The sequence below is a fragment of the Takifugu flavidus genome, chromosome 2, assembly GCF_003711565.1.
Source record: "Takifugu flavidus isolate HTHZ2018 chromosome 2, ASM371156v2, whole genome shotgun sequence".
Lineage (NCBI taxonomy): Eukaryota > Metazoa > Chordata > Actinopteri > Tetraodontiformes > Tetraodontidae > Takifugu > Takifugu flavidus.
Genome location: NC_079521.1, coordinates 2,971,115 through 2,995,527, shown reverse-complemented (window position 1 = coordinate 2,995,527; position 24,413 = coordinate 2,971,115). Strand labels below are relative to the sequence as shown.

At 42.2% G+C, this 24,413-nt stretch overlaps 1 protein-coding gene across 4 annotated transcripts; it reads right to left on the bottom strand.

Annotated features, from left to right (window-relative positions):
* Positions 1 to 339: 339 nt before the first annotated feature.
* On the bottom strand, positions 340 to 23,438 carry LOC130517976 (multiple C2 and transmembrane domain-containing protein 2-like). 4 transcript variants are annotated; one of them, XM_057020235.1, is made up of 22 exons: positions 23,299 to 23,438; positions 17,479 to 18,059; positions 13,932 to 14,037; positions 12,325 to 12,467; positions 12,109 to 12,185; positions 11,834 to 11,948; positions 11,637 to 11,669; positions 10,130 to 10,300; positions 9,740 to 9,870; positions 9,359 to 9,545; positions 8,862 to 8,955; positions 8,675 to 8,777; positions 8,443 to 8,545; positions 8,161 to 8,262; positions 7,995 to 8,069; positions 7,005 to 7,124; positions 4,514 to 4,627; positions 3,374 to 3,415; positions 2,099 to 2,208; positions 1,908 to 2,017; positions 1,533 to 1,630; positions 340 to 1,021 (listed from the first exon to the last, which is right to left on the bottom strand). In XM_057020235.1, exons 2-22 carry the CDS (start codon positions 17,995 to 17,997, stop codon positions 974 to 976), a joined length of 2,601 nt encoding a protein of 866 aa, XP_056876215.1. In that variant the 5' UTR covers positions 17,998 to 18,059; positions 23,299 to 23,438; the 3' UTR covers positions 340 to 973. The 4 variants fall into 4 exon arrangements, with proteins under 4 accessions (XP_056876215.1, XP_056876223.1, XP_056876232.1 ...); XM_057020243.1 differs by having other exon boundaries at positions 23,196 to 23,420; XM_057020252.1 differs by having other exon boundaries at positions 23,061 to 23,406.
* Between the last annotated feature and the right edge of the window lie 975 nt (positions 23,439 to 24,413).

Here is a 24,413-nt window from a genome sequence, read left to right as displayed (position 1 = left end):
AGCGTCGTTGCTTGTGGTAGCTCTGGGAAACCCGCCGGCTCCGAGCAGCAGCAGCAGCCGCAGCGGCGGCAGCAGCAGGGTACCGGAGGTTCGTCTGGCTGCTGTGCTCCAGAGGTTGCTGGCTCGCAGGCATCTCGTCACAGGAGCTGAGAAGAGGTCGTCGGGGCGCTGCCGCTCGTGGCACCGCCCAAGGGCCCTGAACGCAGCAGGGGGCCTGGGTGGCAGCAAGGTCTAGCACCGCCTCGCCTCGCTTCATGAAAGCCTAATGAAGGTGGGGGGGGGGAGGGCTGCAAAACAGGAGAAAATGCACACAGAAGGAGGAAACTTCCAGAGACTGAAGCCTGTATATCTGAGATTTTATTGCTGTTAAAAACGAGACGCATTGGCATCAATAAATAAAGTTCTGAAATTAACTGGCCCAAGAATAAAATCCAGCAAGCACATTCTGTGTGTGTGTTACTGTAGAAACCATTAAAGAAAAATAATAGATTCATCATTTTCTTAAGGCAATAATAATCACTGGGCCTAATTCAAGGTAAGAAACACAAAGATTGTGAATAATGCACCATTTACTGTGAAAGACATGGAGGACTGGACTTGAAAGAGTAATTGTGACCATAATTAAGGTCTGTTGCCGAGGAAAAGAATAGTGAATAGGCCATTATATAATTAAAGCTTTTACAATTATTAATGTAAATTGTGTAAAAATACATATTTCTCCAAATATCAAACATTCAGTATAATACAAAATGCTTCTAAATGCAGCCAACTATGAAATAATTATTTAAAAAAATACATTGCACTTACAATAAAATGATCTTTGGGAATATTAGAAATTAGGACATAAATGCAGACAGACACAACCCGATTAAAATATTCATCTCCCAGGACATCGCAGTAGAAACGAGCAGCACTGAGCTGTATTGGGTTCTAAGGGAAAGAGCAGCACCAGCTCAGCGTACAGGCCATCCGTTTATAAAATCTTCTTCTTCTTTCCTCCTCTAATCTCACTGTGCTGAACCTGTAGGAGAGAAGAAGCAGCCGTCAGTCACGATACAACTCAGGCTTTGCTGTCGCTTCATCCCGGCAGAGTTTTGTTCCTCACAAGGAGAGAAAAGTGTCGCTAAAGCATCAGTGTGACAGGGAGAGTTACCAAAAAAAATGTCCAGATCATAAAGAAATCTTATTCTTTAAGATGCCCAGTTTTTAAGTGAAAATGCACTTATTAGAAATACCAGAAACATAAATAATAAATCTCTCCAAAACTCGGCTGAACAGTATCTAAAAACCCAGAACATCTTCCAGGTCTGGTGTATAGAAATGTAGCCTGGGAACAGCAGCCACACTGCTCAGAGAAAGACCTCCACCAGGGACACATCATGACCAAAACACAACAGAAATTATACATGGCTCCATAATTATAGCCACGAAGCTAATTATACAGGTGTGTGATGGATGCCTGGGAGGTGTCGCAGAGCTAGATGGCTCTGGGATTTTGGGGCTTCCTGGCCGGCTGATCCAGCCGGGCTTACCTTCTGAACATCTGAAGGCACCCTCGACAGGAAGTCAAGCACCTCATTGTTGTCAATGCTGTAGGGGTTCCGTAATTTCTTGGTGAATTTATTGATACCTAAAACAAAAATCCACACCAACGTATCATTAGCAGCAGAGTCTCCGGGCTGCATCCTTGTTTACACACAAACAAACACCCGGGAATGAAACGCCCGAGGTCCGACAAACCCAGCTTACAGCCACTGAACATTATGAAAACCACAATGTTCTACTTTCACTGTTCAGGCTGCAGGGAGTCGTTTCCAGACTGTTCTTCTGCCTCCTGATATGGCAGGTTCAGAAAGATTTTGGTCAGAAATAAAGGTTCTTTAACATGAGAGGATGCACATACTCACCCCATGTTAAGATAATGTAGCGTAGGGGAATATAGTATAATAGCAGCGCAGCCACAACAAAGACCAGCAAAGCCAGCCAGGACAGGAACGGCACCGACCAGTTGAAGGTGCTGAAAAATACAGAAGACCGACATCAGGACAGCGTGTTTACATGAAACAAACCATTATTTTACAATGAATGGCCGAGTTACTTTTTAATTCTCTCTCCGAAGGAGGCGATTGCATCCAGCAGGTTCTGGAGGGTGATGATGGTTTCTTGGACCATGTGTATCTTCTCGATCAGTCCTTTTCTCTCTGACTCCTGCGGGAAATCCAATGGAAAGAATATCAGGACAAAGACAGTCTATCTCCCGACTGAGGAACTGGATGAATAACAGATAAAACAAATCAGGTCCTGATGCAAAGACACATAGGAAATACATAAAAATCTCTAAACCAGCTCAACATTCATTAAAAGGGCCTCGAGGAATAAAATGTCTATATACAACAAGATGGTAAAAGATGGGATCTTAAAAACAGTTGTTCATAATTAAATTTTAATTTAGAACAAGAATAATAACAAAAAACACACAACTTTCGATGACTAACATGCACAGCCAGGTAATAACTACTCTGATATCTTCTCATCAGTCTGAGCACCATGGAACTAAGATAATTAGCTTTCAAACACAGCTGGACGTAGATCATGAGGGAGAGAGGAAGTGTTCTCAGGCCAGTCCAGATCTCTGCTGGGCAGACTGTGTTGTAACCTGAGGGGTCAGACTCTTTGTAGATGTCTACCAGACACATTAAATTTCGACACTGAAGAGGGGACAGACGGCTTAATGTGGTCTATCTGTTGTGTCTCCCAGCCAGCTAATGTAGGGAGCCTGGGAAAATAGCAAAAACCTGGAATATTCCCCACATATCAAGCTCAAAAACAGGAAAAAAAGAGACAATTTATGGTCACCATCAAAGTCCTTAATGCACTTAACCACTGCAGCCACTTCAGGGTCAAGTTCCCACTGGAACCAGCATGAGAACTGCTCTCCATCAGCCAGATAAAGGCCATTGTAACCGTCTAAACGTCTGTCAATCTTCAGACATATTCCTTTGCCTAAAAGCATCGTAACACTTTCAACACGGATCTCAAATCGGGCTGGACGAGCATGTCAACGTGCCGTCATTTGTTCAGTATTGATCCTTCTGCAGGGTGTCTTAAGCTGAGGGTGTTCCCCAAAGGTGACACGAACCTTCTGGACGCCCCCTTAATTAGCATATGAATGTGTGGTGACATGTGGAAAAGGTTGGTGAGGTCTTCATTAAGCTCAAATAACTTTTGGTTTCCATGGTGAGCAGAAACAGCCTGCAAGTGCTGGCTGGCAGGAATCAAACTGCGAAGCACAGATTGAATTGGGGGGGGGAGAGAAATCACAGATTTTTCAAAATAAATAAATAAATAAAATCACAGAAAAAGAAATCTTTACCTTCTCATCATCTTCATCTTCATCCCCAAAATCCATACTGTCCTAAAACGCAAACAGGATTAAAAAGGTGAGACGAATGGTTACAATGGTTTTTAGAATAAATATGACGTGTTTTAGGTTCTATGTGTTGCAAACTAACTTGAGCATTGTGTCGTTCCGCTGTCTTTAGGAGCCCTTTATTTCTGACAGAACGTGCGCATCCATCACGTGCTCATTAAAGAATCTAAATGCTATTTATAGTGAGGAGCTTTTGCTGCTCGTGCGTTTTAATGATTGTTTTGTGACCAGAATTCTAAAACACACACACACTTACACATTTGTATTGTATGTTTATTGTTGAGTTATTCGACTTAAAATGTGGAACGCATGTGTTAAAGTAGGCAAAATGAAAAGGTTTTATTAGCATAATTACAAATCATTTTTAGCCAAATATACATTCAATAACCTGATATTTAGTAAAGGCAAATAGTTATTCATAGTTAATTGATCTAAATCAATTTCCACCAGATGTTTACTTAATCTAATTAGTTTGTAAAATTGGACTAATTAATTGTCATAATTACCACATTTACTTTAACCTTTGTGATTTTGCCAGCATGTTTATTGTTCTTTAATTCACAAAATTCTAATCCATAAAATCTGTTTTATTATATTAGGGTGGACACTTTTAGGTTCTTTTATAATATAATATTCATACTTACACAGTCAAAAAAAATTAATAATGAATCTCATTATTTTCATGTAATTTAATATTTAATTATTTTATACTTTATTCATTTTAGATTTAACATTATAGTTGTTCAACTCAGTGAAATAGACATATTAATAAAAAAGTTATTTCCAGACCATCACATTAGTCAGTAGTGAACTAAACTATTAACTGCAGCTCCACGTGGTGAATTCTTAAGGAATGACGGGGTTATGTGAGAAAACTGCCGTTAAAGTCTGTGTTTCTACCCCCGTGACATTTACACCCGTTTTGGGTGACAGTCAGGGTCGCAAAAAGGTTGACGGTAACAGAAAAAAGTGCTGCTGTCCTGCTGCGCGGTGGAAGCAACACATAACCAGGTGCTGTTTGCCTGTTTTATAGCACACAAATATAAAGAATTGGCGTATTTGTCATGAAAACGGCGGACTCACCAGGTCCTGGCTGACACGACCAGATCCAATCTGGACGTAGTTCCAGAAGATGAGCAGGGCCAGGAAGAAAGGCAGCATGTAGAACTCCCAGTACCAGACTGTTAGCAAAAACATCTGCAGGCAGAGGGGCCACACGGGTCAGACATCAATGGGCGGGTGGGGGGGGGAAGAGGATAAAACACACGGCACTTCATTAAGTCTCACTCATCTTCAATAGTTCCTGAAACCTCAGTAGCTAAAGGTTGATTCAATCAGTGATTGATTACAGACGCTGTGGCTGGACTGATGACGGCTACCCTGCCATTATCAAAGCTGTGCTTCCTGTATGGGCCTTTTGTGAGGTGACCACTCCAATATCTAATGACCCTGATTCCACCCCCTGCATATCCATTGACATTCGCCACATTAAATCTAATTGCTGTGCAGCTCTCATCTTGTGTACATTAAAGCCCAGCATGTGACTCTGTGCACCCACGGGGAGCCTCTGAGATCATGTTATTAACATCTAAAATGGCACCTCGTGATGTAGATTCCACATGTGAGCCCCAGGTAAAAAATGTGGCTGCGGATGTTTTTTAATGACTAACTGAAAAGCAGAAAAGCGTCCAGTCAGGCTGGCCAACATGGCAGCGTGCCACAAGGCACTTGGGCGGCTTTACATGACTTTGCTTGCTAATAAAAACAGAAGTGAACATCTGGTAAAGATATGACTCTCCTCTGAGGCAACAACTGACATAAAAGATGACAGGATCCACTACTCGCCTCCACCTCCACCACCAAAGCTGCCGGTTCACTGTGGGGGAAAACAAGAATGCTCGTGCCTCTGTTATCACACGCCCAAATCAGGGACTGGGGACCAGATGAAACCAGTTCCTCACTGAAAGGCTTATGTTTTATTAGTGAGGACTTTGACATGACCGGAGAGTCAACACTTGGGAAAATCCAGGCACGCTTGGGTGGAAATGAATACTCGGGCAATAAAGATTGTGATAATTGTGCTCCGTTACAGCTTGAGAGGCATTACGCAGCTTCGGACAGCACAAGACGGTTCTGGAAATATAATCTAAGGGTGGATGGGAAAAACTGAACTGAACTGGAGAGTTACAATGTTTCAGAGTGACCCAGAAATCTACAATTAAATAAGGCCAGAGGCATATAGATGGCGTATAAATAGCATTGCTGTGACGAGCTCAATCTGGGAGGGACGCAAACGTGGTGGACATGACGGAAGAAGAAAAGAAATAATAAATGTATTTTTATTTTTTTTAAAAAGATTTATTAGATATAAACTAACAACTAATAAAAAGATGGAGCGGAAAGAGAAAACAAAACTCTCCAGAAAATCGCTGGTCTAATTTCTGATTTGCTCTTGTTGTCATGATTTCAGCGACTGCAGGATGAATGTTTGTTTTGGGATCCAGAGCTGAGCCGCACCAGCAGGACCAGTCAATAACGGCTGGTTCTGTGACCGTGGCTGAACACGACTAAAACAACCAGAGGTAACAGAAAACCAGGTGGTCGGAGGTGGTTCGAGTTATTTCAGACTTTCTGTTTTACATTTCAAACAAATAAAAGCAGACGGGCCAAACATATATAGTAAATAAACAATTTTGTTAGTTAGAGCCATTAACACTACTACTAGCACATGCTACATTTGAATTTTAGGGGTTTAATCCCTACATCACATCATCATGATTCAGACTTTAGAGGGTGGCTGATGGGTCTGACGCTCTTACAGTCTTCTTTATATTGTGAGCTGAAAATTCTAATTCACCGTTTCACAGAATCCTGAATAAAAAAGACAACAAGGACTCCAAGGTTGCAGCTTATCTCCAGATAGGATAATCCTTCTTCCATTTTTTCCATAACTAATTCAAGAAATTGCACTGGCTTCACGCAGATCTCCAATGGCCCCAGGAGACCCCTGCAGCGCAGAGCAGCTTTACCGCCACCTACAGGACATCGGCGGAAAAGCAAAAGGAACTTGCCATGACCCTGATTGGCTGCACACTTTACTGTTTGCAGCAAGATTAGAATTGTAGAATTCCATGCACAACATGTCTTGATTTTGTGGTTTACATTTGGGCCTTAACCCCCCCCCCCTCCCCCCACAGTGTCTGCCTTCACACTGCCTTGGTGTGCAACAGTGACAGAGTGGAGAATAAGCCTTATCTCTGAAGAGCCTTTTAATTGGACTTCTGTCTGCAAATTGAGCCCTAAATCAGAAGGCAGATTGGACAGAGGGTTAATGAGTTGTCAGGGAAGTAGAACGAAAATAGACAGGGTCTAAACACCGCTGGGACTACACTGTCTCCATCTGAGGCCGAAGACAGCTTCCACTCTAGACGTGGCCAAGTTTTCTGCCGATTCTACAACTGCGGCACGTAAGATTTCCACGGGCGGAGTTCACGCAGGTAGGGGGGGTGGGCACTTTTCTGATGCTGGGAAAAAAAAGCAGAAGGAAATAGAGAGAGAGATGCTGTTACTTTACCAGAAAAGCTAGAAGACTCCTCTGAACACTTTCCCACTGGAAGCAGCTTTTGATGTACTGCAGAGTAGAAGAGATTGCCCTGTAGAGCATCTGAACGCGCAGCACGTTCCTGGAAAGAGCCTGAAAGGTACACAATCCAGTTAGAAGGAAGACAACTTTACCAAGAATTTGGCAGATGCATGGCGTTTGTTTGTCCATTATGAAAAGCTTTAATTTTCATAAGGGACAATGTCTCAGTAACTTGACCTGATTTTCTAAAATGAGCCTTTCAACATCAGAACAGAGGGAAACCAAAATCCAAGTCATCAATGTGTAAGCCAATTTTCATGCGACATAATGTCTGACAACAATAAGTCTTTGTGGGAAGTACAGACAGTCAGGCACCCTGTTTCGCACCCTGTCTCACACACTGTATATCAAACTAATGTAGCAGAACAGTGGACAAGAACTCAGTCACAGTCGGGGTCAATTAAAGCTCCATTCATCTAATCAGGCAACAGGAAGTCTTTGCTTCTATGGGCACTGTTTCAAAAAGAACACTATAAATTGCTCATGCACATTTAATAGGAAACTAAGTCATAACAAATATAGCGACATTTCTGCTGCGCTTTATTTATCGTGAATGCTTTGTATGTTTCTTTCTTAGTTTCTACTGTGAGGTGTTTTAGAATGAGGGGGCTGCAATGCTATTATTTTTTTTTTTTTTAAAAACAGTGACTTTATTTTAGCCAGAATCACGAAAACATGTAGCTTTGTAGTCTGGAAAAGCCTCTCTTGTCCAAGGTCCTCTTTTCCGCTTTACTGGGGAAATTACTTGGAAAATGTAGAAAATCTTTAGTCATGTGGTCAATCGTGATGTCAGAAAGCCTCCACAACCCTCTAATGACTGAAGAAGAACCTCTATTTCCAAACAGTTTCCTGCTGTTAGGCGGTCGTAACAATTCCACAAAAGATCTGTGTTCCTTGGTCATAAACAATGTTGGTTCTGACCTTTTTGGAAAATTTGGGATTATCCTCTGTGAATCTTCGCTCTCTTGGTTGGAAGGTTCTTATACTGGCTCTGACCTGAAGGAAAACAGGTCAACAAGGAATTAGAGGAAAACCAGACTCATCATTTATACTCTACTTCCTCCTGCAAGGTAAATTTTTAACTTACAGGGTTGAAAATAACCTCCAGCTCCAGAGTAATGCTCCCCTTCGACAGCCCACCCAAGTCCTCTTTTTTCAGGGGGTAGGTGATGGCTTGTCCATTACGAATCTGCAGGACAGAAAGGGCATCAGGTGCTGAACTCAGCCATGAATGTGACCATCAGTCACGCTGGATTACATCTTATCAAGTCTTCAGCGTGCCGGAGTGTTATCACTTCTTCACTTTAATTTAGACCCAGAGTGTAAAAAGATTAGTCCAGAGTCTGCATGACAGACCCTTAGCGAGTACCGAGAGCAGAGGAACGGCGGTTTTTCCAAGGAAGTCTGGCGCCTTGTCTCCATCCTCATCAAAGACGGTCACCACCAGAACGTCGTGAATATCTCTGACGGGGCTGCACGCAGAAACAAGCAGATCACATATTTGTCACAATCTGGCCCATAGGCACTACTGTAAGCTTTAGTTTGTTACAATCTTCAACACATGGTGTCACCAATGAGAAAAAAAACAGACACAAACTGACAGACTGAAGACTGTGTTCCACTCTGGGTGGAGGCTCTTGTAGATGGTGTGGGTCAGCAGTCTGTCGTTCCCAAGTTCCAACACGCAGAATGGATCGCTCTTCCCTGGGGAACAAAAAAAGCAAGCATTCCCAAACGCTGTTTGTACTCTGGGCCACAGAGAATATGACCTCATTCCAGAACTGGTACCGTTCAGATCAGCGGCCAGCAGATCCGTGGCCTTGATGACTTTGACTTGCAGAAAACCAACATCACTCAGGTTTTTGAGAGACCTTTTCAGACACTAAGTGACAAACGAGAAAGAGCTCCATTAGAAACAAACACTTGCTGGTCACTTGGCTGGTCCTTATATAGAGTTTGAACCACATTTAAGAAAAATTTACATAACAGGCTAAGTTAACAAGGTTGGTTTAAGTTTAATTCAGCAATGAAGGGAAACGTCTTCATCTATGAACTCGCAGTTTGGTGAGTAAAGTGAAAGCGCCTAAATAAAAAAGAGGTCCATTCTGAAATGAGGGCGTAGGACTGGTTTATGCGCTATAATGCCCTATAGACGGGGGCTACTAGATGCTTTGGCTTTATGTTTGGTCGATGTTCATATTGTCTCATTACTCCACTTTAAATCCTACCAAACTGTCACACCGAGCTGATGCAAACACATTTTCTGCTGTGGTAAAGGTACTGACGTAGTTGTCCATCTGGTTCTGTCGTTCCTGAGGCTGGTCGAGCGGCGCGTCGCAGAGGTCTGAGATGGATACCCCGCTGCATGTGTTCACTGCAAGCAGGAAAACCAGAACCCCTCTGCCTGGGCTCAGCGACAGGGTGAACAGCCGCCTCTGATTTACAGGCACTGTGGACAGCTCCACCTCGCATCTGTGCACACAAAAACGCACGCATGTAAATATCAGGACCTTCACATGCGCACAGACAGGACAGGTAAGGCTGGAACCCATGGAAAAACGATGCATACAACAACTATTTATTGACAATATTGTCTTGGATAAATAAATTTTGCAGACTTTCAGCAGACACTTGAACTAGTCATTCTTGTGTTGCTTGAGACTCACGTTCCCAAACAATCCTCGCTCTTGCGTCCTTCCTTCGACCACAGCTCCACCTCCAGGAGGTTTGGACTGTCCAGGAAGTAGTTTAGAGTGAACCTTTCCCTCCATTGAGGTCTAGACACTTTGCAGTGATTCTGAATCATCAGTGAATTTGTGCAGGACAAACATGAGAAACGGGAGAATTTATGTGCGACAGCCTTACGTCCCAAACACCAAATATTGTTACTTTTATAGAATCAAAATCATTTCCAGAATCTATCATTACATCACCTGGAAAAGTGCATTCAGAAATGTTGACGTGCTACAGAATTTAACGTAGCAGATACAGCATTTGAACAAGGAAATGCTATAAAAGAAAGAAGAAAGACAGAAGCATGTGGAAAACATGTGTACCTTGCTTTTGTATATCTGCTCTCCCAGTTTGAAGCAAACAAAGAGTTGACCTCCCTGAGAGTCCAAGGCCAGATCCTTACCCTCCACAAGAGTGACAGTAACAACGGAATTCCACATCTGACTTTTCCTCATGATCTCTGACAGACGGAAGCTATGGGAAGAGCCTCCACCCTGAATTAGATGATTGTGAAAATCAGATGATTGTGAACACACAGGAATGACAGAAGGAATGAGAGGATCATTATAAAGAGCTGTAACACGCTAACTTTAAATATCAGAAATATTTCTTTTTTGTGCATCAAGTACAATCTGGATGGATGAAACAAGGTCATCTGCACTACATGAATTCTAATTAGATCATGATATTCATCCAAATCGATGATTTGGAGATGACGAAAGCGGAGTGAATGAGACTACTTTATCCGTGTTCAACTGTGAAAGGAGAAAAACACTCACTGTGTTTCAGCTAGCCGAGTGTGTTAGGCGTGCAGTGCTCACAATGCACAACAGTGTCTCTCTCCTCCATATACAATAGGAAGCCACATTTTGAGATAATTATCTGAGCTTACATGCAGACAGAGTAGCATAGATACATTCACTGCCAGCACCGTCACGCTGGATATCTTGTAATTTACGCACTCAACACACCCCAATAAGCATGTGGAGCAGCAGGGAATCATGTACTCGGCAGTACAGCTTTTCTTTGACACATGCAAGAGAAAGGAGCTGCAGGGCTGTTTAGACAGGAGCACAGTTGCAGTTTTAAATAATAAAGACAAGACGCGGCCATTCAGATTTATGCACTGCACAGATCGAAGAAGACTGCGCAATAAGCAAAATAAAAAGTCTGCAATCAGCAGCCGGTTGGTGGGAGAATTCAGTGTCTTATCCTAGTTTAAACATATCCACAAGTCCCATTGTATTATGTGAGAATGCTTCTGATGATGTAACAACAATAAATAATATTGAATAAAATAACTGAGGGACCTCTTTGCCTTTTCTGAGTGAAATCTTATTGATATTATCAAATAAATGATGCACTTTAAAGGGAATAGCTAATGTATTACAAAGCATGTGTGCTACTTTAGCACAAATCTTTTCACTATGATGTGAATGATACACTAATGTTATTCATTATATTTGGAGAACAGGTCAATGATTGTATAGGCACTAATTGCCTGATTCATTTTATTTTTTGTAGCAATGATTTTAGACTTCTCCTTCAAATGGAGAGCATCCACATTATGCAGGTAAAGGAGAAAATACCAAAGAACGTAACCATTCACCTCCTTTATGTCCTGTATACATATTTTCAAAGAGTTGCTGCCCTCTAGTGTATGGAAATAAAATGTACCCAAACCGGGCATGTTTTAAAATTTGACTTATCTGACTCGTTATTTTACAATATAGTTATTTTTACACCCAATTTCCCTCCATTTAGAGCACACTGTATTTTGTTTCACTGATTTGTGTAACATGTCACATTTACATTTCTGTCATGCCTTACCCTAATACTTCGTTTTGGTTTTTGTGGCCACCGCTGCCAACAGGTGCATGCAGGTTAGATGCAAAACAAAACGGCAACGTGGTTAGTAAAACAGACAGAAAACTGGATAAAAATGAAACAAAACATTAGAAAAGAGCCAGGCTCGACAACTACACTGCCACATATAACATGCCGATAGAGGAAGGATCTTGCCATACATGGCCCTTTTTACTGTTTCCGTCCCGGAGCGTCAGACTCATGTCAACCAACACGACCCCCATGTCCTCCTCCAGGCTGTTGGGATCATCCAAAGGCAAGGCCAGTTCATTCACTCTGGATAATTAAAGAGAGAAACAGGCCCAGCTTACAGCACACCATACTTGTCAGTAACTAATGGAAAACAAAGCGAGTAGTCCCGCTTCCAAAATCACACCCGCTTGCCTGGTAATTCTTTTTTGGGTGAATAAACTACAACTGAACACAGCATACTTACTTGTCCATCACTAGATCACTCAAGGTGACACTTGCAGAGCCCATGAAATCATCTGTGGTGAGATCTCGGTCGTATACCTGATTCACGTCAAATGTAACGGAGAGGGCACGTCAGTCGACACTACTGACTTACAAATATTAAACACACAGCAGATTATCATCCACTTTGTCCTGCTCTCAAACACAAAAACAAAGAAAACTTGATGAAAATAATTACCTTGATGTACATTTTCTGGTTCAGATCTTTCAGGGGTAGCGAGAAAGTCTCGTTCCATGTGGGGTTTAGGTCTTTATAAACCACTTTACTTTTGTAGAAGGTCTTACCTTCCATTTTAAATTTCACAAAAGGATCACTGGTGCCTAAAATCACAGGAAAAATGTGTTTATCACTGCAAACTTCAACGGAACATTTCAATAAATTGCAGGTATGAAAATAATCGAAGCTGGAGGACGGGGGCTTTACAAGAAGTGGGAATGTTGTTTGTACAGCAAATATTAGTTGGAGAAGAGCAGACTGTATGAAATGAAGTTAGCGTTGTCTAATATCCAAATTAGCAAACTGGCATTGACACATTTTTAACTTGGTCTAAAATCCAGTGAGTGACAGTAAGTAGCGACAGGCCAGCACCCTCCTCCACTCCTGGGACCACAACTTCCTCTGTTCAAGACGGACCACAGTTTGCACACTTTGACACATTTCACACCCATCTGTAGTGTTATTAGTACTACTTACTACGACTCTATCTCTTGACTCAGAATACTGCAGTGCTGCTGTTTGCTACCATTATAGTGGGTTTTTTTAAAAGTCTCTGGACTGTTCCAGCCCTGTAAAATCATTTCCACTCCAGGTACTTCTCAACTATTCTGAGCTGACCAGCTGAGGGCACCAGCCTGCCGGCAGGGTATCGTCCTCCTCTGCATTTGTTTACGCCTGCGTGTTGATGTGAGCTTTTGCTTCCGCAATACAATATTGTAAGAACAAGCCATAGTGAGCACAACAGGCCTAATGGTTACCATCTGACTCAACACACAGAAAAACCAACTAGAGCGCTGCTTTAAAGGGATCATTTGGGTGGACAATAGAAAATATAAAGCTCAAATCCGGCCGGCCTTTGTCCCTCCCCTTCAGGCTGCATTATGTTTACCCATCGCCTGAGTGTGTAAATATGAAGCCGGTGTAGTGTGTTATCCAAACATGCCCAGAGAGAAAGGACTGGCACACTGACAGCTGGGTGTGCCTCAGACAGGTTATTACATACACTCCGTATGGAATTCAAACCCTGGCTGGCTGTGATGACAAGCAGACCTGTCACTGAAGCCACCTCATAGAGGTTAGAAAAGCAAATATTAATTAACCATCTTTAGCAAACTCAAGTGAGAGAAAGTGAAATTGAGGAAAACGACTCTTTTATAGCTGACAACTGGGCAGAAACACGGGTGATGTTGAGCTGAAAGAGCAACGAATACTGCAAGAACTGGAAGACATACAGTCGAAACAAGAGTCACGCTTAGTCACTGGAGAAGAACCGTATGAACGATGCTGACGTGGGTGCAGGTGAATCAGCTGGGGCTGTGGAAATGCTTTTAACCACTGACCACTAAACAAACTGTTGATTGAGAGCTGTTAGATCAGTAATGTTTGCTAATCTTGGCCATAACTGAGGGAGTCAGAGGTGCCACCTTCTATGTGCAGAACATTACAGCCAGCACGCCGCCTCGACTTCTGTGGACATGCAATTTCCTGCATGTAAAGTCATGTTTCTCCTTCCTCTACTAGCCTGTTGACATTTCTATGTCGCAACTGCGTAGGAATACATTTCTTACCGCAGCGGTCCCGGATGACCAGGTTTCGTCCTTCCTTCAGGTTGATGGTCAGCAGGAAGGACCGTTGTGAAACTGAAGTGCTGGTGCTCTCATTCACTGTGTCAAACTGGATACACAGGCACACGCAGAAGTATTAAACATTTAAATGGTTTTGAATGGTTGCCACAACAGCAGCGTTTTCAGACCAAGATCGGAGATAAAATAGCCAAAATCCCCTTTTAGGTGGTTTCTTTAGTTGGTAGATTTACAACAGAAATGTGAATATGCAGGTTGTGCAAGGACACGGTACTAATTCTGCTGAAATATGACATTTATTGTTTTTTTTTCCCACAGCTTTGTTAAACATTTAAAATGTACACAATCTGAATCTATTTAGACCAAAAAACCACAGATGTCTTGGTACAATTGTATCATGTTTACGGTCCATGGGATGGATTATTTAATCTGTTAAGCTTCCGCAGTAACCCAAGCATCTTTCAGGGAATCAGCAGACCGACCCTGCTCAGTGACCCAACTGTGACCGGCTACAAAATCCAGGCCTGTCTCTGGTCCCGGATGATGAGGTCACAACACATTAATCTGGAACTAAGCCTTGAGCCTGTCAGGCCCAGTGCATTGCGACAGTCTTCATGATATTTAACACCCAGTCCAACTTCCTCCTCAATTTTACGTGAGATTCACCAACAGTAATGCCAAAATTCAACAGAAACACTTTGTTCGGGATCGTCTTCGTCGTGGTGGTTAACGTGGTGACATCGTGACTTTCACACTGTGGCAGCAAAGGGACAAACATCAAAAATGTTGAAGACATTCGTCTTCCCTAGTCAACAGCTCCGGATGGGGTCTTCAGATTCTATTTGGTATTTCTTACCCTGCGACAAATCCTCTGATTATTAAAAAAAGTCCTTTATCCTGCAGCTGAAAGCATTAAATCTGAGAACATGCAGCTTATTGGTGCAGTTTCACTTCCGTGCAGAGTATCTAACTGAAATACAGGAACTGAACACTGAAATATAATCAAGGTATGGTGTTCCGCAGAGGAATATTGTACTAGTCTGGTTCGTCAGTAGTTTCAAATTCACAGTTTATGAGCACGTGTTTGGATTTTCTTACTTCCTACAGGCTCAAGTACTGCCAGCCTCACCTTGTTGAACTTCTGTTTAATTAGCTCAGCCATTCTAAAGAGGGCAAACATTTGTGCAAACATTAAAAACATATTTGACACTGTATTTTTTCATTTTTGTGTTAAAATCTATTTTGAATTTAACATGAAAGACTGCCATGACTCTGCTTAACGTGACCAGAGTTTTTGAAAGCTGCAGGACTGTGGTGCCATTCAGAGTTGGAGAGCTCAGGTAGAGCTGAGAGGAAGTACTTTCCCTCCTTTGTCATATTAAGATCTACGGAACCATGTGTCTAACAGGGTTAAAGTGTTGTGTGCGTAGGCAGCAGTACATTTTTAGAGGCCCTTAAACCTTCTAAAGAACAGACAGCAGGAAATTACACTGACAACAAATCAATCTTAACTTCGGATATTTCTCCAGTCCAGTTTTTCTGAACTGGGATGATGAAAACAAAGATAAATGGGCAAAAAAAACTTAAACCCTTAGCCATAAATGCATTTTGACTTATAGTATAATTCCAGGCTGGTCTGTAGAGTATTTATCCATTGTATCTTTATTTACTTTCCTTCTTCCAGCCAAAAGCTGCTCCTTTGAACAGGATTAACTGATTACATAAAGGTAGAAGATGTCTGAATGTGACAATAATTGCTTTAACTTTCTGTTTGAGGGCAGGAGGGTCAACTCAGCTCTCCATGGTAACACCAACAGAGTGGAACCCAGTTGGCCCAGTGCTTCAGCATGTGATTGACACCAGATTCACTCTGACAGCTGAAGATCCTGATGTTATATTAAAGCCATTTTATACAAAAGCCACAAAGCTGAGGCGATAAGCTGACAGCAGGTGTGGTTTGTTAACTCAACTTAAACAAGCTGCGAACACACACACACACACACGCATGCTTCTTTTTGAGCCAAATCACTGTAATTATAACACACCACTAATGTGTTTTCCCCTTCACCACATTCCCCTTCCATCCCAGCCCAGGAGACCCAGCGCCCACTCACTCCTCCAGCAACGCGGCCCCAAACGTCCCCATTGACATTACAACTGTCATGAGGTCAGAGGTTAATCCACCTTCCTGTTGAGCAACATCTCAAGAAGAGTCCTGTTTGAAATAGTTAACTTCAAATATGCTCCAAGCATATGTTGTCATATATATAGAATGATTTAAATGTGAGGCTTTGTTTCTAACCAGGCCTTGTTATGTGACTATACCTTTATGCGGGTCCAGTATTAGACTATCACCAACTCTTTTATTATTATTACACCACCCGCTCCCCTGCTTGCTGATCAGGCACAGCTCAGGCAGCTTTTATTGCTCAGGGCCTTAGAACTCTTCCCCAGGTGTTTTCACCTGCAGTCAGAGCACCAATGACATTCTCAAAACATTGCTACGTCAGGAGAGGATAACAAGACATGGTGCATTCCATCCGTGTCCAGAATTTCTGAGTTTTTGTCAAACTAAAGCAGTCAACTCGTACACTTTACCCTCCAAAGCTGTTGAGCAATTTACATTTTTTTGTGTGCAGTGTTAGCAGGCTGCGCTAACAAAATAATCTGGTTAAAAATAGCATGGCTCGATCATTGGATGTATTTTTGCATAATATGCAAAACGTGAAAAAACACCTAAATTGTTTCAGTTTTTACGACTCTTGCTCCGGAGGACCAGCGCAGAGGTTTCCCGCTGTGTTCTGTCCAAACGGACCTCGCTTTTGTTATTTGCATTGCTACCTAGGTAAGTGCAGAGCTACACCTTTCCAATCAAGGATGTGGAGTTTATTTTTGTATTTTAATTTAAATTGGTTTTCATTTTAAGCCGAGTCTTAACATATTTTACCCTGTTTTAGTCACTTATTTTAATTAACTGTCTATAATACCCTTTTCCTTCCTTCTACATCCTGCAAATTGATACCGGGCTCAGCCCTAGTTTCTACTTTGGTTGAAAAAATGTCATCTGTACCAGGTACTAAATACTTGCTTGTTTTTGTGATGCAAAGACATCAGTGAATAAATCTCAAAGCTTGGCTAAACACACCTGGATAGAGTTTAACAGAAACTCCTGCACAATATAAACTGCCCAATACTGTTTAGTCAGCTCTACATTTGGATAAAAAGCAGCACATTTAAAATAACAACCACAGAGGTTAAAAGAGATATCAGGGTACACTTTTGAAGGTCCAAAACTCCAGCTTCGACTTCACCCTCTCCTGCCCCGGTAACATTTGTTCACGTTTGCTCTGAGTAAATACACCCAACATCCGGCATCATAATAAATAAGCCCGTTCTACAGAAGCCTGCTCTCTTTATCTGTCATAGAAAGATGATATTAAATCATTATTGTGCCATGTTTAATGAAATATTAATGAACATAGAAGCTGGAACTGAGCTCCTATTTGACCCAATGATCTTTGGGTGTCTTTACCTGCGAGGTGTCCTGGGACGTCTCATGAGGGGGTGGATCTGCGTTGTCACTCATCATCTCAGGTTGGACTTGCTCCTCAGGCTCCATGCTTGCGGTAACTCTTCTGAATGCCCCTGGGGAAGCCTTTTTGTCCTCACTAACACCATGGGACTCCTGAGAGGAAGCCCAGTCGGTGTAGTCTAAAGGTGCACTCAGTCTGTGTTCACTCCTCCCAGTTACTTGACCAGTAAGTGTCGACTTCAGGCCACTCCTACCTTCTGTTGCTCTTCCAGGTTTGACAAGTGGTGAGGAGGGGTTGCTGTAGTTTGGGAAGCTAGACTGTAGGTGGCGAGTCCACTTGGGGCTCTGAGAGAACGCTTGCTTCATATCCCTCACGTCGGGAACTGATGAACTCATCCGATAATTCATACTTGGATCGATATCCACAGGCAACTTTTTTGTCTTTCCCCGCCGGAAATGTGGAACCATCTTTTGGCGGAGATGCTGCAGCATGCCTGAGCTGGGCTTCTTCGATTCCATGTTTGGGGAGGGGGGTGGTAAGGGTCTGTTTTTTAAGATCTGGGCATCACTGGCCAATGGAGCTGGGGAACACAAAGGTCAAACAAAGCTGTAATGAATAAAAATGAAAGAGCAATTTGGTTTTAGCTACTCCTGCATCCATCCACCCACCGCCTATTAATTGTTACCTAATCAGGAAACGCTGCCCAGTATTTAAATGACAATAATATGACTAACATAATCTGATTAATCTGGTAATCTGATTTAATTGGCCAACTGATGGCTCACATTTTGTATCTGGAGACAAATATTTTCACTTTATTTAGTGATAAATGTGGACAGAACTTTAAAAACATGTTCCTCATTGCTTAGTCAAATAGCACATGTTAGTTTAAGTGCATAAGCAAAAGTGGCTTATAAAGTATGGATTTAAGCATTATATTTTAAAGTAGCTGCATGGAATTACTGCATATTACAGCCTCTCTGGAAATCACTTAAGAACAGTCACAGGACAAATTTCAATAATATCTTTTACGCCTGTTAAAACAAATATCATCAGAGATGTCAATAATTATTAGCTGAAATGTCATTTAATAAGAATGTTAATGTCTAGAGTAATACTGTAGAAAGAACAAGTGTTAATAACCTAATGACATGTGATAACAAACGACCACATAAAGGTACATGTTTAAAAAGTAGGTTGTCTCGCCTCTGAGGTTTATGAAGTCTTAGAATTTAGACTCTAACACACAAATTTTGCTGCAGACAAGCCTGAAGAGGGTTTTGGACTCATCCAGCATTTAGTCTGGAGGATTTTCTCAACAAAAACAAGACTGAAGAAGAGTCCATGAACCAGCTGTTTATCTGCTCCAACTGCAGAGGGTCACAAAAACACCACCTTCTGGGGACACTCTTCTATCCTCATTGTCAAATAAATAAAGCCTACACACACACACACACACACACACACACACACACACACACACACACACACACACCACACACACACACACACACACACACACACACACACACACCTGATCCCCATACTAAATAAACACTGTCTTGTCGATACCGATCCAATACTGTTTGCCGATACACAGTTTCAGTGTTAAATTAGGCCTATAGTAAACTTACGCCTGATACGCCGCACAGCTGTTTAACAAATTACATTTTTTTTATGTGATAACTTTTTATTCCAGAGGGCGTTGCCAGATCTTACAAGTCTGAGCATTTCTGATCACTGACAATACACAAAACAAATCCTAAAAAAAAGCATTAGGCTTCATTCTGGCATTTCTTCTGGTGTTCTAGCCAGAGTCCAGCAGTGCTGTAGCATCGACCAATTCACAGCCTGTCATCAAGAAGCTGTCCGTGCAGCGTGGCAACAGCCAAGCCGATAATTTTACAATGGCTGGTATATATACATATATATATATATATGTGTGTGTGTGTTGTGTGTGTGTGTGTGTGTGTGTGTGTGTGTGTGTGTGTGTGTGTGTGTGTGTCTATATATATATATATATGTGTGTGTGTGTGTGTGTGTGTGTGGCAGAAGCATTTCACAAGTAGCAACGAGCTGTCAGCTAATGAGCTATGCAGACCTGTCAGCCATGTCTTAAACTGCGTGCGGCTAGTAGTGTCTAGTAGAGGCTTATACATCAAAACGGTTGTATTTTTTGGTTTGTAAGACATTCAGAGTTATGGTTATTCATTTGGCTTTTTAAAGTTATAAAGCATTTTGCATGGTTCAGAACAGAAGACTAAAATGTTTTTAAAAAACCAACCGGTTAATGTCAGGTACCTAACGTAAGCTTTATTTGTGTTTCGTGTGTTTGCGGTAATCATTAGTTTTTGTGCTGCCATCTTGGTCAGGTCACTCTTGGTTGGTTGATTGAAGACCTTGTTGCTTCTGCTGCAATGTGACAGCATTTCCAACCTCGCTGGTGATCACATTTACTCTTCTGTGGAATGTTACCTGGCTCGCTCTGCAATTTCCTGCCAAACAGGTAGAAGGCGCCCTAATTTGAGAGGACTGTTGTCTATAGATGTTGTCTATATGTTCACCTCCTGGCTCGTGTCGTACACACTGAAGGAATGGCAACCAACAATAACATGGAGCTGGAGCTGTTTAGCAACAGCTGTTCTTAAGTAGTTCGAGATCTTTAACCCCAGTCCCCGTCCAACAACAGGCCAGGGGGAAGCCATAGCGGTGGAATTTTGAAACTTGTGCAATTGGTGAATTGCGTAGGAAGCCTTGATGGGAAACATGTAATCTTTGCTTCAATTACAACACCAACCACTTTCGTTCTGATGGTCACCAAATGGTGGTATATTCGAACGCACAAATTTTGGAAGATGCTGCTCGACTGCAAGCCCAATCTCCCTGCGGCCACACACCTTACCAGCATCAGAATCCTTGCTCCTTCCCCTGTGGTGTCTGAAAACTGTAAGACATAATCTAACTTTAGAATAGTCTGTGAATTGCACTCAAACATTTATAGGGTGCAAAAGTGGTTTTGTGTTCGGAGAACTAGCACCACCAAATCTACAGAGGATCCTGAATAGAGGCAGTTTAAAAGCATTAGAACAGGAAATGCAGAGTGATCGCCACGGTACAAGATCTTTGAACAAGGCATGGGTGTTGCTGCCAGGCAGGCTGGTACCTCAGAAAGTGCTGACTTCTGGGTTTTATATGCACCAAACTCTCTAGGGTTGACAGAGAATGAGCCAGGTCCCTACTCACTAACAAATCCAACAGGCGGCTGGATTTAGGCGGACGGGAGGCACACGGGTCTTGACTGCACAGGGACGGGTGGTCGTAGCACGTGACATCTCCCCCAGAAATGGTGCCCTCTGCCAGAGGACAGGTTGGCTATAAGGGGAGCAGTGTCAGCCCTGGTGAGGGGCTTGAATTCAGGTATTTATTGTGCTTTGTTTGCAGCTGCGCCCTCCGCGGTGAGTCTGGCTGCCACATTTTGTGGCTTTCAGACATGTGGTCGGCACAGCGGTGAACATGTGCTCGGTGGCCGCATGGGAACAGAAAAGCAACCCTACTCCCACCTTCCAGGCCTGAAATGATCTTTTTGGAAAGTGTATGTTGATATAAAATGAGCCTTTTCCATTTCTTAGGTCTACAAGGACTATTAGAGTTTAACACTGCAACATTCAAGCATGACCTGAATGTTGGAATTTGTTGATGATGAGTATGTCACATGGCAGTGGGTGTTCTTGTAATAATTAACAGGGTTAATTTGTTTAATATCGTTTTATATGGAAGAAGGACCGTGCTGTGGTGAGCATAGAATAACCTTACCAGTGCCCGGTTGTGAATAATTTTCAGTTAAAATCTGTTTTTAGTGTTTATACAAGTTTCATATGCATGACTATTATTGATAGTGATGTTTAGGATAGATGAGGATTAACTATAACATTGTACAACGCAAATTCCTTTTTTCATTTTTGATTGTTATGGAACTTTCATCAAAGCCTTATTAATCAATAGGAGACTTTTCAATTTTTAAAGTGCATCTTATATCTGATTTTCACTCAGACTGCAGACACACAGCAAGGCCAGATGAAGAACATCCATCACTGAAAGCCTTGTCTGGCTCTCTTATCTGCCCCTTGTGTAAAGAAATTTAGCCCGATGACAAAGAAAAATAGGATTGGCCTTTAGCGGGACAATAAACAAGCATTCGGCGCTCAAAGATCACAGCCTTTAACTTAATGACTAAACCTAAAATACTAATGGATGACCATTACAAGGAAACCAGGCCAAAGATCTTCTTATGTTACAAGTCATTAGACGAACAGACAAAAAGCACAAAAACATCACTGAAAAGACATGACTGAACTGATAAGAATAACAAACTCCCCATTATTTTATGGGATAAATCCGAATGAGTTCTGAACTAGACAACAATAATAATAGCTGTGCAATAGCATAGCATCTAAATTCACTCAATGGGCTAAAGCTAACATTACAAAATGCTACTGGATTCTCCAGGAATCAAAGGAATCATTTGAATGAAATTTTAAATTTGTAGGCAAATATCCTCCTGTCGTTCTTCCTGCAGTCTTCATTGTTTTGCTTTTCTAAACTTCTTAGGTCATGGCTCTTGTTTCAGACCAGGCTTCAGGTTTCTCCCTGCACACTATTCACAGTCTCTATAAAGCACCCTCAAGATGATGTCTTATTTAAAGGAGTTATTCATATTTGGGTTATATGGGACAATTGTTTAGGTGGGGGAGGGGGGGTGTTTGTTGTTTTTTTCAACTCCCTGTAGTTTTACAAAGTCTACGGGAAATAATTAGCATCATGTCACTCGGCTTCAAAAGTATATGGCGTGGTTTTTAAACTAGTTACCATGGCAACAGCCCCACCAAGGAGAGAGGAATTAGCAGAAAGTAGCTGAAAGTGTAGGAGCAGATTTGATTATAGCCATGGATTCAGCAGTTCACCAGCATTCATGTAGTCATCAGCACGCAGCATTAGATAGTTGATATCACCTCCAGACATTTTGATCTACACAAACAGTTTCAGATGAACGGGTGGCTAAAATGACCCCTGACATGCAGTCAGACATCTGAAGAAAATAAAACTAAACTGAATTTCCCTGACAAACAACACCACAACTATTTCAACTGCTCGCCAAGGCTTTTTTTTTTCATTTGTTTCATTCCGCTGCAAGAAGGTGGGCTGAGTTGTGCAACCACAACCAGGCCAGCTCTGTCTGAACAAGTCGCTGTTTCCTGAAACCGTTGCACAGTTTTACATGTAGGAAGAAGACTGTGATGAAGAAGACTATGGTTTAGGGCCGTGAGGTGTTGTATAATGTGAGGAGAAAATGAAAAAGAAGGAAAAGAAACAAACTTCAAAGTGCACAGAGGTGCTGGCTGTACACCCCCCGGCAAGTTTTTCAAAACGTGACATCACCGGGGGGAAAAAATGACGTATTTCAAAGAAGGCGCTTTAAATAAATATACAAACATATCCCCGCAACAGCATTAAGCCCGTCCGTCAACACAACTTGCATAAAAGCGCAGACACGCGTGACAACAACCCTGTTGTAGCAACTTGCCTGACGTCTTTCTCCGCTTTCTCACAGGTATCGACCGCCGACATCCACTTTAGCTTCGAGCTAATACCCAGGGAACCTGGGCTCGAACTAAAGTGAACTTTTTAGGGAACAGCGAATGTTTCCGGGCAGGCTCACCTGTCGGCCCCTCCTCACAGACCCTCACAGACCCACTGGCTACCTGTCCGCCTTCAGCTGCCTTTTCCAGAAGACCGCGCCGTGTCCGCGAGGACGATCTCACCTGAATGACGCTGTTTTCCCTCTGGCGCGTGCTTGTTTTCACCTCATGGCTGATTAAAGTTCCCTCAGACCAGAGAAAAGACGCTCTGAAACGCGAGGACCTGTTGGATCCGCAGTTTCTCCTCCTCCTCCTCCTCCGGCTCCGCCCCTCTCCCTCGCTCTCCTCCCACACCCCTCGCGCAGCATCAGCCGCCACTCCGCCACGAGACGGCCTCTCGATTTCAAAATAAGAGCTCAATATTACCAAAACAATCCAACAACATTTATTCAAGCGCTTTACTCAACGTCGACGTGACAAAGCGCCGCAGAAACGCAACGTCTCCACCTCCAAACACGTCTGAGGCAAAGCGCTGAAGCTAATGCATTCATATCAATGCTTTTATTTTGTCAATTACGCACGGTGGGGAATTTAATGACATCATTTAATGCTGGAAACTGCATCATTTCCCAAATAATGTAAGTCTGACGGGTTCATTACGCCACAATATAAAGAAACATTGTGGTGATCGATGCATTTCTCTTTACACTGTAATGTGTCAGCCTTCTAGCTGCTATTGGTGACACTTTCGAGGCCTTTCTATTCAATGCAAATGTAAAAATATGATATTTTACTTAAATTTCATACGTGTGGTTGCGGGCAATAATGATTTGAATGATCAAGCAAATGAATCCACTGTGGTTAAAAGTCATATTTGTGTTTTGTATACCTCCCTCCATTTTTTATTTTGGCTGGCAAACATAATCCTTTCCTCAAATCTGTTTGCTCTCATCAGTGGTCAGGCAGACCTGCGGCACTGCTGTGTGCTCATTTAATCCTGCTGCTCATCTCTTTCCAACAAGCACACTCCCTTGTCACACAGAGACGAGTCAACACGTTTTGTCTCATTCTTGCGACCATGCTGTTCTCTTCCACATGAGCAGCCCATTGGACTAAATGGTTCACAACAAGAAATGTTTTACTTTACTAATTTTTATTTATTTATGTTTAAATCTCTAATCTAATTTCCACACATCTAACTGCGGAGATACTATTAGTTGGATATTCTATCAAAGGTTGTTTAAAAAGTGTAATTCTGAAGTACACAGAGCATAAATGAGATTTAATGACCTAAGGTT

Excerpts from the sequence above, each read along its gene's own strand:
- LOC130517976 (XM_057020235.1), bottom strand. The coding sequence starts at position 17,997 with ATGGAATCGAAGAAGCCCAGCTCAGGCATGCTGCAGCATCTCCGCCAA. Across the intron at positions 8,263-8,442 it reads CCGCCGTTCCTCTGCTCTCG|ATTCGTAATGGACAAGCCAT; the intron begins GTACTCGCTAAG and ends TCTGTCCTGCAG. Across the intron at positions 1,022-1,532 it reads TGCCTTCAGATGTTCAGAAG|GTTCAGCACAGTGAGATTAG; the intron begins GTAAGCCCGGCT and ends TCTCTCCTACAG.